Raw genomic sequence first — 14,096 nt, forward strand, 5'->3', positions numbered from 1 at the left:
TATTTTCAAGTGAATTTAAATAAATATAAGATGTGGGAGAACACATCTTCCATAGTGGGAATATTTTACATTGTAGGGGCAACATGCCAAAGCCTAAATATGTTTTATTGTGTAGGAGCAAAGCAGCGGCAGCAGCAGAGAGCCAATGTTTGCTTGGCCCTTTAGCCTTCAGAGAATTCCCAAATGAAAACACTCATGCCCGTGAAGCTGGGATTGCAGCTGACAAACAGCAAACAACAAGTTGCTCCTGTATAAGCAGCACGCACGGCCGTTTTTACATATGAACTCATGGCATTCCCATCGCAGGTGGGAAGGGATGTGAGGCCACACAGGTCACATTTTTATCCTGGTGCTCCTCAAAAGACAGCAGTGTCAAAGTGGTAAACAGGTCCTGGTGCACTGAAGCTGTCAGTGTATCTCCCTAAACCTTTTGGATGGAGTGAAATGCAGCTTTATGGGAATGGATGGGGGCCAGAGGGGTGGACAGTGGATTGCTATGTGTGTCAAAGGTTGTTAGCACCTTAGGAGCAACAAGCCATCTGTCAGCATCCCCCTAACACTGCTCCTAATGACCCTTACCCCCCTCAGGCAACAGCCGTGTTGCACTCTGCTTCATGGTGCTATTTGGAGCGCTGACACTGGTGTGCAAAAGCTCCGCAGTGATTATCAATTAATCAAAGGCAGACTGAGAACGAGGGCAGGGCTGCAGTCCGGACCTGTAGATATACTCTGGATATGTGACACCAGCCTTCAATATCTGTGCTAACAAGTGCACCTGAACTGACTGATAGTCACTCGGTTCTTATTTTATTTTACTCAAATCTATAGAAAGAAAGAGTAAAACTTGAAAAGCACTTTATCTATGCAAACTGACCTTTCATGTTCTGCTAATAGAGCTGTGATGACAAAGTCGACATTGGACCCAGTGAGACAAAGATACCATCTATGCTAATGATAGGACTTTGATATCCTCCAATCGCCCTACAATTAAAACTCAATAGGGCCACTCTCCTCCACATTATACCACTTCTGAAATGCATTTTTAAATGTTATCTGAAAATGGGCTGAATTAAAAATCTATTGAGAGAAGGTAAGTGCCAATTTTGGTGACATTTTAATTGTTACATTTGGACTTTAGTTATCGCCCCATCTGTCAATGGCGTAATCAATGTGGTCTACTTCATAATGAACTGTTAATCTTTTTAATTCCATCGCCTAAGGCTTCAAAAATCTATCAGAATGCAATCAGCAGTTTTCTCCTCCCTGTTCCTTTCTTGTCCCGGAGCAGAGGGAAGGAGAAGTATAGTAGGAAGTGAGCATGCGAGGAAGCCCTGGGGTACCATGGTTGCACGGAGTGTTAGTGCACAGAGTCTCGCTCAACCAGTGAACCGTCTCTGATCAGGTTCAGCCATGTACAACTCAATTATGCAGCCATTTCATGGCCAGAGGACACTGACTGTCCTAATAAAGACACCACCAAAGGGACAGACACAGACCAAGCAGTGAGCTGGAGCGGAAGTCTTTATCCCCTCAAATCTAAAAAGAATGTCTGTGATTTAACTGTTTCAGTTAAAAAGTTAATAAAACAAAGGCACAACTGTGACCTAATTTATTTAACCAGAAACAGATACGATTATCTGCTTTAGGTCCATCATTCTGCAGGTAGAGAGCACTGTTAAATCCTCTGTTCAGTTCCAGGTATTCATTGTCTGAGAACAGACCCTGCATCAGGTTTTGGGGTTAAATGATCATTACCATCATATGTGGGGCAAATCCCATAATTAGTATGATTCCATCCACTGTACAATAGGTGTGAGCATAATCAGATTAACTATTAATCCAATTAATGTGTAGAAACAATGGGTTATGATGCACTACAGGACAACAAAACTTTTTAGGGTAATGACTTTTAAAAAATTCTCACTCAAGTCTAAGTAATTTCGTACAAGTTTTGTTGCAGAATTAGCTCCACATCTGTGAATTATTTTGTTTTTCTAATGCATCTGTATGCCTGTGAGTGTTGTCACGCTAGCACAGCCAAGCAGCCAGTTCAGGAATGTAATAAAGAAGGTTTTTTTTTTAAATGGCTGTGACGCTGGTGTAATTTTTGGGTCACAATGATGAGAGTGTGTTATCGGGTCAGTTGTGATCCAGTCCTGACTAAGCTCCTTGTTAAACTCTCACTCTGCTGACCATGCAGGACCCGTGGGGAGTGATCCAAACTGTTTAGACGCTGAGGGGGCTGGGGCTGAGGCCAGGGGCTGGGAGCATATCCATCTCTAATCTCCTTACTATCAGATCTGTACCTGATTAATACCCCTCCTTCTGAGAAGTACTCTAATACCTTTTCAGTACAAAATGCACCTGCCTGAGAGAGGTCAGCTGGAGTCCATCTCACTTTGCTGAAAATAAATGAACCTGCTTCACTGAAATTGAAATTTATCATCTGAAATAAGTGATATGACTCTAAAGCATACACACATATTGTGAGACAGAGGCAGACGGTGTGTATTTGTGCTGCAGTGATGCTGCAGGTCTCGTGGATGCTGACAGCTGTGTGCCTGTCCGAGTTATGCTGATGAGAAGAGGGGTTACGGAGGTGCCGCTGAGGGACACATTCATTTACTTTGTTACCCCTCCGTCCCTACAGCTCTGTAATGTTATAGAGTTATGGGGTCAAGCTCAAGATCAAGGAGAATCTGCCTCGCTGGCAAAAAAAAGAGCGGCTAAACAATGTGTTCTCCGTCAAAATCAGAGGAAAAACTCTTGAAGGAAGCAAAATCTCTGCTGACGTGAGGCGCTGTATCCTTAATTCAACAGCCTCTTATAACCTAACACCTCGTCTATCAGAATGCCTATGGGGCAGGGAAGAAACATGATTATGCCCATCAATAATTCAATGTGTGTGTGTGTGTGCTTGTGCTTCTGTGCATTCATGTGTGCATATGTGAGTGTGATATGATGTGTTTTTCATTGGGCAGATCCCAAACTTTGTTCTGATCCTCCCTGGTGATTACAACATACATTGGCACTGTCCCTCCTTCGGTTCAATGCAGGGATTTTAGATGCACTCTATTGATTTGTGTGCATTTTGCACCCCCTCCTCTCCCTCCGTCCATCCTCTGAACACCCTGAGGCTGTATGAGCTGCTGTCATTAATTATCTTGATGTGTGTGAGCCTGCATGTTTATTCTTACAGAGACAGAGGACGACAGAAAAACAAAACTGAAATGTACAATGCAGTTATAACTTGTTTGAATACCTGGGATGTGTTTGGCCCAGCCGATGATGACCACCAGCTCACGGTCAGCCAGGTCGCACAGCGTGGTCAGAGCCTTGATGTCACTCTCTGGCATAGTGGGGTCAGGCATGGCGTAGATTTTCTCCGGCTCTGCCACCAACAGGTGAGACACTATCTTTGTGACTGAGGATAAAGGAGGAAGGACGGAAGGAGAGAGGGCGGTCAATGCAAAGCTGAAGTCAAAGGTAGCATCAATGTAAAACACACTGATAAACACAGGTGAAACTGTGAACTCGCTTTCTCTCTCTGATTATTCAAACTAATGGATGGGGGTTGAACTTGTATGAAGGCTCTAAAAGCTCTTATCCCTACAGAATGTATGCGAGTGGGAAAAATTACATGCGTCAAAGTGTCCTCGAGCACTCTGCTGCTTTATGTCGGCCACATTTCAGCTCTAACTGGAACTATACCTGGCCTACATTTCTGACCTGTGTACTCCTAGCTGTCCAAACACGGGGGAGACAAAGGGAGGGCATAGTCTGGCCTAGAACGCCACCTCAGTTTTACCTGTGTGCTGTCCTGGCACAGGAGGAGCGGCGGCAGGAGACAATGGGTTAGAGACGGGGCAGTACTCACGAGGTTTTTTGGTGGGAGGGGGGAGCGTCAAGCCCAGGTATGGGTTGTTTTCTGTGTCCAACCTCCGCTTGTACTTCTGTCTGCCCCCTCGCACACGGTCCAGACGAACCCCTGGGTTTGGAACAAGAGGAGAGACACAGTAAGAAGATAGTGGGATATTTAAGGGATAATTAAACAACCAAGCCCAGAAATGCTTTTAAAATACAAAAAGATAAGCTACATAATGCAACCTGGAAGACTTTATGAATTCATTTAGGAAAGCTGTAGCGTGTTTATGATTTTTATTCAAGTGTCAGCGATGTAAAAAGACTGCATTCTGGCATAAGTGTGTGTATGCGGATGTGTCAGAGGCACGGCTGCCTTCCCATATGTGGTCCATGCCTGGCTGGTCTACTGTGACACAGCTGAGCCCAGAGCAGGTCTAAACATATGAATATTTAACGCAGGGTCAATGATCTCACAGACTGGCCCTCTAATTATTTAGCTTTTGGGGTGAGGCAGACTGCATACTAATTAGCTGCCAGCTACATGCCTCTGTGCTGGTTTGTGTGCTCAGGTGTGTGGTCCTTGCTGTCCGGAAAGAGAACCGGCAAAGACATAGTCACACAAACACACTAAACAAACCTCTCTGCTGTCACACTGCAGATAGATAACTAGGTATTGCTTTCCCATAAAAGACCCTTATTTCACCCCTCTTTCACAGGAGTAGAACTGAGGCCTTATCACCCACAGCCACAGCTAGAGGGCCAGGTTGCACACTGATACTGTAAATGTCAAGCCAGCCTCATCATAACATAAGTTATTTATTATCTCATTATTTGATAAGGATGTTTCCATTTGGATGTCTTTTCTTTTCTATTAATTTTCAACATAGTTAAAATATTTCATCTTGCACTCTTTCTATTTATTTGATACCAGTGGGCAGGTATTTGGTTATTTAATGCTATTGTATGCAAACATTTCTATCACCCATCCCCGCTGCTACCACACAGCTTAAATATCCCTGATATCTTAATCCTGTCAAGAGGGAGAATCCCTTCAATTTACTTTGTATGCATAATGCAGCCCCACTCCCCCCCTCCCCAAATAAATTTAATACTAAAGGGTGGATGAGAAAAGGCTCAATGAAATGCTTGCAGTGGAGGAGGAGTTAATTTGTCAGCCGCCTGCGTCCTCTGGGCGAACAAAACACCCGCAGCCAGAGCACTTCCTTGATGATTTCATCACTTTATAACAGGGAGGACGGTGTCAAACCTGGGCATTGTGTGGCCACTGCAAATGAGCCTAATACAATTTGCCCATCAGCGAGTGCTCTTGGAAGGGATGAGTTTGGATGTGTCCCATGCACCGTGATTGGAGGTCGCTTGTAGAACGGATATGGGAAGCAAAATCAGATGATGTAAGAGGAACTGTGGCCTTCATTTAACAAATAGGGCTCCATAGTGGATTTATGCAAAAAATCCTTCTGGTTTTTAACATCAAGTTATGTCACCTTTCTCTCACGTTTATGAAAGTTCCACATGTATCATACTGCATCTAAAGCATAGAGATTTCTGCTACTAATATAAATGATTTGATTCCCAAGAAACACAAATCTGATTAGGATTGTCTTTCAATTTCCTGACACTGACAACCCACTAACCTAATTACCCCCAATTCCCAACAGAGCCTCATCCTTCCCAGCAAGCACCAGGGAATCATCTGATGGCAACCACCTCTACTTTACATAGACACACCATGACAGTTTTTGATCTGTAACACATAAAGATTATTTTTTTCTGTGAAGGCATCTTGAGAAAAGTCTTCAAACAACCTCCACTTGCTGCTCAGGCTTAAGTGCTTAGAAACTTTCCAATTCAACTGAGATGCTGCTGTTAACTTCTGTCAGGGTGGAAAATTCCTCTCATTGTCTAACGTGATGTCATCCCTTTCTACGGTTTCTTCCGGCGCTGGCGGTGAGCTCGGACTCGGCCAGGTGGCTGTGCCTCTGCTTTCCGTGATCCTCCCTGCCGGTTGAGTCATGTGGCTGTATGAGGCGGTGTAAAGCCAGCCATGAAGGTAGATGGGTGCCTCTTTTAATTAGAACAGTCCTGGCCATAATTAACAGATGCTGACAGGAATTAAAGCTTGGCACTAACCTGTCTCATTTTACTGTCCAACAGGGCCAGACAGAGGTGGAGAGGAAGAGAGTGTGATTTTAGAGCTTGATGGAGTCATTCTGTCGGCCACTATGGCCAGGACTTTCAACAGATCTTTCGAGGGTCATGAGTCTCCCACAGCTTTAAGGAGTCCTCCAAAGTAAACAGTAGGTGTGTTATAAATGCGCAAAGTGAGTTAAACATCTCACTGTTTTATGGCTCACTACACAGCTCAGCGAGGAGAGCAGTGGGAGAGCTCGGGTATCATCTCTTCAAAGCAGGGTGCAGGGGGAGAGGGCTTTTGGCCAAGGCGGCTGGCATTTGTGCACGGATTAGCACAGGGCCTTGGGTGGGGGCTGGGGCCAGCTGACCTAGGGCTCCTCTTTCTCTCCAAAAACAATAATAATCCCTTTCCAAGCACCCTCCTACAAAAGGGCCTGTCTTCACTCACTTTGTGTGGCCGGCCGTGGTAAGAGGCCCTTATTTTGAGTCCCTCACCTGTTCTGGGTGTCTCTCCCTGGGGAAAGTGTCAGGATGTCTGGGATGGTTGGCAATGCCAAGGGGGGCTTAGGCGGACCCTATTTTAGCTGGGAAAATCAGAAGGCCACATGGCAAGGCATGGTGAACCTTGCCTTTCAAGGAAGCCGCCCTGCTAAACTGCCGTCAGCACTATTTCAAAGGGCCCCTGTTGCCAGCTTTGCATACTTGTAAGTCTGTTGCAGCATTTTTAATCACGAGTCGTGATGAGCGAGGCTAGCGGAAAATTTGTCTCACAGTGCCCCCCTCCCCTTCTGCTGACCCTGGGGGCTACCATGGTGACACCCTTGTCACATACTCCATTTACAGGTTAGCTGCAACATCTCCTGTGAGCTGACAACACTGCTCGTCCTGCTAATTGAAAAGACTAATCGCTACATAAGGTACACTTTATTTCAAAAGTGATGCTTTCCTCACCACAAATATTCTGATTGCTCATTATCACACTTAAGAAGCCACATGTGTTTATCTTGCAACATGTGATCATTTCCATGTCTAGTATTTCAGAGACTTTACATGCGAGGGGTCTGTGTATGTTCTGTATGTTGTGCATGTGACTGTGATGGGGCTATTATGGGATGTGGTTGTTCTCTGCATGCCAGTTGGCTGAACAATGAGCGGTGTATTGTATATCAGTGCAGACACACTTTGCTCCTTTGTTCAGACATAGTTCATGAGTGACTCCCTGTTCTCTCACAATAAGAGAGAATACTTTCTACCCTTACACACAGAAAAAACTACACAGAGAAGACAATGGAACAAAAAGCTATAGTCTTTGATTAATGTTGGATAAAATTACATATATAAGTCAGTTATTTTTCTGCAGTATTGTGAAGGATCGGTGCACCACAAAGTGAGGGAGAGAGGAAGCATGTGCGGAGAGCTACTGCCACTGAATGATGTCAATGTAATCTCTGAAAAGTATCTTGTCTTCTCTCCTGCTCTAAGCTCTGATCTGTTTCCATTGATCAGAAGAAAAACCTGTTGCCCCTGACATTTGATTCTTTTATTGATCACTTCCTCCTTTATACAGTCGAGGGAAAGTACAGCGACTCGACACAGGGTTTAAGCAGGCCTTCTGTAATCACACAGCAGATCGTAGTAGACCATTTTCCTCACCCCTCTTAGAACGTAGCTTAAGTGCTTGGTATTAATGATATCCAGTGGATTTTGAGAGTTAAAATACCTTTAATTTAACAGGGAGATGATAGTAGTATTGTTATTATATCAAAGACAGTAACTGATTTAATGTTGAGTTTCATTGGGGGGCAGCACTGCACCTTCTAGGAGCTGTAAAGTTATACTTAGGCGATTTTCCATTGAGACACAATGTGACCTTTCTGCAGTAATCACAGTAAGAGGCAACCTCAGTCACATGAGCGGTGGCCATCTCTTTACTGTGGGCCTGAGCGTGGCGTTGAGCCGGTGGCTTCATGGAGCTTACAGTGGACATGGACCATGTGTCCCTCTTTTCTACTTTGATTCTTTAAAGTGCTGACCTCAAGGCAGAGCTTATGCAATAAGCAATTTCTTTTAACTCAGAAAATATACACCTGTAATTACAGCTTTGAAATGAGCACAATTCAGTTAATTAGATGAATCTACAACATCACATGCACAAGACTTCAATAATATGTGGCCAGAGTGGCAATGAGGAGTAAAAAGGAGGGTCATTCTTATTCTGTGAATGTGCTGAACTCACAGAAGTGTGCATTAGAACCCCAGGCTTAGCCAAAGTCTGCATATTTGAGTTTTACACTCTTTTTACTCTGACCTGACACTGGTCATTCATTTATAGCCAAGGCTACATATTTTTGTAGTCTCTTATTCTCCAAGATGATATATTGGCATAAATTTTTCATCAGATAGTAATGCGATTACTCCGTCTTTCTGGCACTCCAGCTTTATCTGGCCACATGCAGTCCAGGGGATTCTGTTACTGAGCAGAGATCCATACGGGCTGTGACTGGCTTCAGGTGGCGATTGGATATATATATGCATCTATAAATCCCACTCTTCAGTGAATAATGGGAGGAATAATAGTGGTATGTATAAATTGTACAGAGTTTGACAGAGAACTTAAAAGAGGAAGTTATTGCTGAATTTTAAAAGGCTTTTATACAACTGTATAACCATGAGGGACAATCATACTTTGCACAACATAAGTGCTACCTGACCCACACTCATCAGCACTCCAGGAAAACACGTTTCCTTACAGAGTCCCTCAGCTACTCCCTGAGGAGGCTTGAATAAATATTACACCACCACTTCACCCCCAAGCCACATATCTTTCATTATTCATTTGTCTGGCCTTTCTAGAGCAACCAACAAGTGAGGGAGAGGCAGGGGAGAATACAAGGTGGGAAAGGGAGAACGGATAGGTGTTTCCCCCCAGAAGAAGAGCCATGCCTCTGGGTCTCAGGGGGCTTCGTCCCTTGCAACAGGGAGGGTGAGGGGGAGAAAAACCCGGCCAGACAAATCCATCGGAAGCATGTTTAATTGTCACTGAATTCCCTGCTGGCGTGACTTAAAAAAAAACCCTCCACAGGAAGAGAGCCCGAGATGTTCGGAAAACATTTAGTGGATCAATATGCCGGGGAGAGCTGAGAGCATGCCGAGTGTGTGCTCAGGGACCCGGCCTGAGCCTCTCCAGCAGGAATACTGTTACATTTCTATTACTCAGACGGCAGGATCAAGCTATTCAGCATATTTCTGTCCCCGGCTCAACTGCACATTATTTACTGCTGTGTTGGTAGGGGGAGGACAGGGGGGCTGGGAACTGGCGTTGAGGCAGGCCAGTTGTATGTGTGTCTTAATCTGGGCTTGGGGAACAAAAACAGTAGGAGTTTCTGCTAAAGCTGTGTGGGAGTTTAAAGGAGCTATCTTTAGGGCTGAGTACCAAAATCAGGTAACAATGTGGCCCCAGTGCCAACACATCTGATACCTACCAAACCAAGTCATACAAAGATTTCAGTGCCACATTTCAGTACTGCTACACTTCATCGTTACCCCCCACCAGTCCAAATAAAAGGCACAAAATATCTTTGCCTTAATGTAATTAATGTAGTCCTACTTGTTTTAGTTCAGTAGAGCACTGAAGTCTTTTATTCATTTGTAATGTCTCTACTCTGCTCACGTGCATCTTTATTTTCTTGATAGCTGCCTCTGATACAGCACCAGTATATAAATTTTGGCTGAGTCGCGAAATCACAATGGTTTATTTTTCTTATCCCGTGCCCAACTGGTATCTTTTGAAGATATTTCTCTGAATACCAAGACAGCTTTTATTTACACACTTTCTTCAGTGATGTAATTGATTCATGTGAGCGCGCTGAAGCATACCACTCTTATAGTGCAAAAATAGTATTTAGGGTGCTAATCACTTTCTGATCTGTTTTGAAAAAAACCCCTCTTTTTGATGATATGGATGGATTATTATTGGTTTATGTTCATAGTGGAGGGAGGGAAAGAGAGATCATTGATGAATGATGGCCTTCAATGCAGGAGAGCACTGCAGACTGTATTAGCAAGCTTGTCTCGGCAGAAAAGATAAAATATTAACAATCAGACAATGTAGGAACTTTAAGCACTACTTCTTGTCATTTCTAAGTTTGTTTCTGGTATTTGTTGGTCTTAATAAGCTAAGAACTGTTTAAACGGTATGAAAGCATACAGAGACTCACCACCAGCATCATTGTGGATCAGATCGAAGAAGGAGAAACAAAAAGTTTTTAACTGGGTCAAAGTTTAGTCCCTTTCCCTCTACGTTGTTGTTGTTTTCCTTTGTGTACCATCAACAGACAACTCTGTCCCACTGCTGACTGTTTTGCAGGGTGGGGGGTAATTTTGTGTGCACACTGATCATTTATCTTCATGATTTTAATTTATTTAAAAAATACTAAAATAAAAAAACAACCTAGTTGTTACAGTTACGTAGTTAAAATTATTGAGTGACATTTACAAAGTCTAGTAGGACTTATTAGAAAATTTGGCAAAGATACAATTTATCTGAGTTGGGTATGGTTTTATTATTTAATTGTATGAATTTGTTCATAGTGGATTTCTAATTTAAGATTTAATCTATTGCTCAATTTTAAGTTTAAAGTCGCCTTTGCAATTATAAAAGTGTTTTTGTGCCACTATTATCATTTTTTCTCTTGGAAAAAACCCAAGCAATACCAAACCCTAGCCATCTTGAGCACTATCTTCCATAATTGCCATTTTAAAATCAGCACATTGGTTGTTTTTGTATTCACATGAATGTTGAAATCTAAACTACATCATGTGTATGTGTGGGTGCCAGAATAATAAAAATGTTCTTACTCTTCTTACCTTCTTTGAGCATCCCCACTTTGAGGCATTTCATGAAGCGACAAGCCTGACATGATTTGCGTCTCCGTTTTGTGATCTCACACTCATTTGTGGCGGGACAGCTGTACTCTATGTTACCTGGGGAGAGAAGAGGAACAGGGTTGATTCAGGCCTGATAAATTATTTTCTAATAGAAATAAGTTAGTATGAAAATAAAATACTTGTTCGTATTTGAGCACTTGAGATAAATTGGGAGCTACTAATAGAGTAATAACGAGCAGTGTGTACTCTCTGCTCTATCAGAGGGTCTATAATAAATCATTTTAGCCAACCAGGCCTGGGCACTTGTTAATCATACAGATTCCTATAGAATCCATTTCTGTAGTGTTAGGTAGTTCAAGTGTTTTCCAGTGAGTACAGGACCTGACAGCACTGTGGGCTACAAGGAGGGGAGGGCTTGAGTAAAAGTTAAAGCATGGGGGTGGGGTGAGTGGAGGTACTGCTACAATAGTCCTTCAGGACCCATCAGTAGACGCCACCCTAGTCCAACACTAAATTGGCCTCATTAATTCTGTGCGTGTCCCCTCCGGGCTCCGGGCTCCGGCCGTGTCCCCTGCGCTCAGAGGGGCCTGAAACTGCCTCAATAGCAGGCTGGATAGACAGACAAGCAGCCCCCTGACCACTTTACATAATACTCCTGCAGACCCAAACCTGTTGTTACCACTGTTGCCATTGTTGACTATTTACATAGTGTACAGGCAAGAGGCTTTATGCATTATTCAACTGCAGCGTCTGATTCCAGGACGGAGCTATGAAAACGAGTTTCACTGCTGCACAATAAAAGAGCTGCTGGTGCTCTACTCTAGCATTAGCAACAGAAAGGGCAGATATGTGAGGCAGTCCTCTGCTTCGGTCTGATTCCCTACATTTTACTGTATTCAGGGTTTCAATAAAGGGTTTCAATATAATGGTTCCTTCAGACGAGGAATTTGAATTAACCTCTTTCAGGATTGTCTTTTAGCTTTAAAGCTTCTGACATTGGTATTTTTCTTAACTTTCTTTTGACCAAATGTTTCTGTCATTGTTACTTTAGCTTGATAAATCGAGTGAAGTAAAAATGTTGTTTCATCACTGTTATAGCCTTGATATTTTTTTCTTTACCCATGAACATATAAGCAAATACTTTCTGCTGAAGCATCTCCACCAGTGTACTAGGATAACCCTTAAATCATCTATATCATTCATTGATTTGACTGAAGGGCCGAAGCGCATTAGGATTGCACCCCATCATGCTGCATCTGCTCCTCAGCTCTGACCCTCCCTCCATATTCCTGTACAGAGACAGAAAGCTGTGTAATATTCCACCGGCGTTCCTCCACTAGCCCTCCAACATCCTTTGACAACTTATGCAATTATGTTAACATTATTGGACAGATCAAGTGGAGGGTCCCAAGTTGTTATAAATAATTAGAAATTCCTCCTTATATCTGGGTAAGAAATCATTATGCTAATTCTCCTCATCTCTTTGGGATTGGGGTAAATAAAGGTGTGAGGGAAGCGGCTGATGAGCTCTGATTGTCTTTCCCCTCTCTGTTTTCTCTGTTGTCTTTGCAGAAGCAGACCATAATAATCCTATCCATTTCCCATATGCTGGGAGGAGGCAATCAGTGCCACCCTGTGCTGGAATCAATTCACTGAGGTCTTTTTGGTTTGTGTTCCCATTATACACTAACCAATCAGCAATTTGCAGGAACGTAAATACTAAATACATCTAAAAAGAATATGAGGCATGATTTCAAATCTGAAACTATTTACTTCTTATTTTATTCCCTTTATTCAATCATTTCAATGTTATGCACATGCATGCTATGTTGGAAATTCGTCTGCACAGTTGACCCTGTGTGTCCCTGAGGACGTGTTGTTTATGGGGGTATTTTACCCCCCCCTTACAGGGGCACACGTGCACAAAATACACCTGGTGGCTAACAGAGAGAGTCAGCCTTTTGATATCACACACCAAAAAAAAACACACACTGCTGTGTCCACCTGTCCTGTGGAGCTCTGCGTCTGATGTTCTGTCAGGGGGGCTTCTCTCAGCTCAACGCAGAGAGAGGGGGGATTAACTCATTTCTCATCCCTATGTTTGGTTAATATTTAGGGGCAGGCGTATATTTTAGGATGCATATAGATATTCTCGGTTCAAAACATAAATAACAGCTCTTAGCAGGTAAATAAGCTCTAACTTACATTATCCACAATGATGAAAGAGAAAGGTGGAATCCATACAGCGAAGCGTAAACACAACTTGACTCCCACTTTGGTTTGAATATTTCTATTAAAGTACACAAATATGATAAAAGCCAGAGAGCATATTTCTGAAATGTACAACAGCCAATTCAATAAAAAAAAAGATACTTATTGGTGTTGAATGGGTTCTTATGTTTTTTAGTTATCTTTTTGCATGTGTGTCAAAGCTCTTATTAAACTCTTGTTTTTAAAGGTGATCAGTAGAGGTGCACAACATCATCAGCATAATACTGGTATTAGCATTAGATAGATTAAAAAGAAAAATACAGCAATACATTGGTAAAACATGTAAGCAGTGAGAGAGGTATACTTGAGAGAAAATCGTATTTGAAATTCATTTAGAAGGAATTATGAAGATTGTGAGAGATGGACCGAGTTGCACATCTTTGTCATTAACACATAATACAAATTGCCATTAACAGGCTGACAAACTTAGCATTGCTTGGCACTGATTTTAACTGCTTTTACTTGACAACACCAAGATCAATAGATCATTTAACTGATCATTTACATAAACATTTTCCATAATAGATTGTTTCTTAAGTTAAGAGAACTGAAAGCCTCTTTGCACCTCAGTTGTGTCACCTGATATAACTGCTTTCTTCTTCTGAAGTCATTAAATGGGGGTTAGCAAACAGTATTCAGAAGTGCTACAGCCACCATCTGGTGGTGGTCCTGCATTGAAACCTGGCGCCAGTAAAAATAATGGAAAAAATAAAGATTTAAATCAAGATCAGGGACGCGTGGTATTATCAGCATATTGGTACCAGCAGATATGAAAATTATATTTGCAAGCAATATCTGGCTATATTGGCTTATGAACAAATAAGTTAGTGAAGTTTTAGGCTGGTCCAATAGACCTGTTTCAGTGGAAGTCTTTATTATTTATTTTTGTTCTGAGAACGGAAATTTGTTTAATTCATCCC

At 42.5% G+C, this 14,096-nt stretch overlaps 1 protein-coding gene across 9 annotated transcripts in view; it reads right to left on the minus strand.

The window, feature by feature from the left end:
* The window catches only part of esrrb (estrogen-related receptor beta), a 50,410-nt gene that overhangs the window by 14,014 nt on the left and 22,300 nt on the right, over positions 1-14,096 (minus strand). For 8 of the 9 annotated variants that reach the window (XM_041813438.1, XM_041813433.1, XM_041813439.1 and 5 more), the window contains 3 exons: positions 10,876-11,001; positions 3,878-3,988; positions 3,263-3,424 (listed from right to left, as the gene is read on the minus strand). In XM_041813438.1, the coding sequence (XP_041669372.1) occupies positions 3,263-3,424; positions 3,878-3,988; positions 10,876-11,001 (399 nt within the window). The remainder of the gene's footprint in view (positions 1-3,262; positions 3,425-3,877; positions 3,989-10,875; positions 11,002-14,096) is intronic. The other variant, XM_041813432.1, reaches the window with a different exon arrangement.

Source organism: Cheilinus undulatus, linkage group 18 (genome assembly GCF_018320785.1).
Source record: "Cheilinus undulatus linkage group 18, ASM1832078v1, whole genome shotgun sequence".
NCBI classification, from domain to species: Eukaryota; Metazoa; Chordata; class Actinopteri; order Labriformes; family Labridae; genus Cheilinus; species Cheilinus undulatus.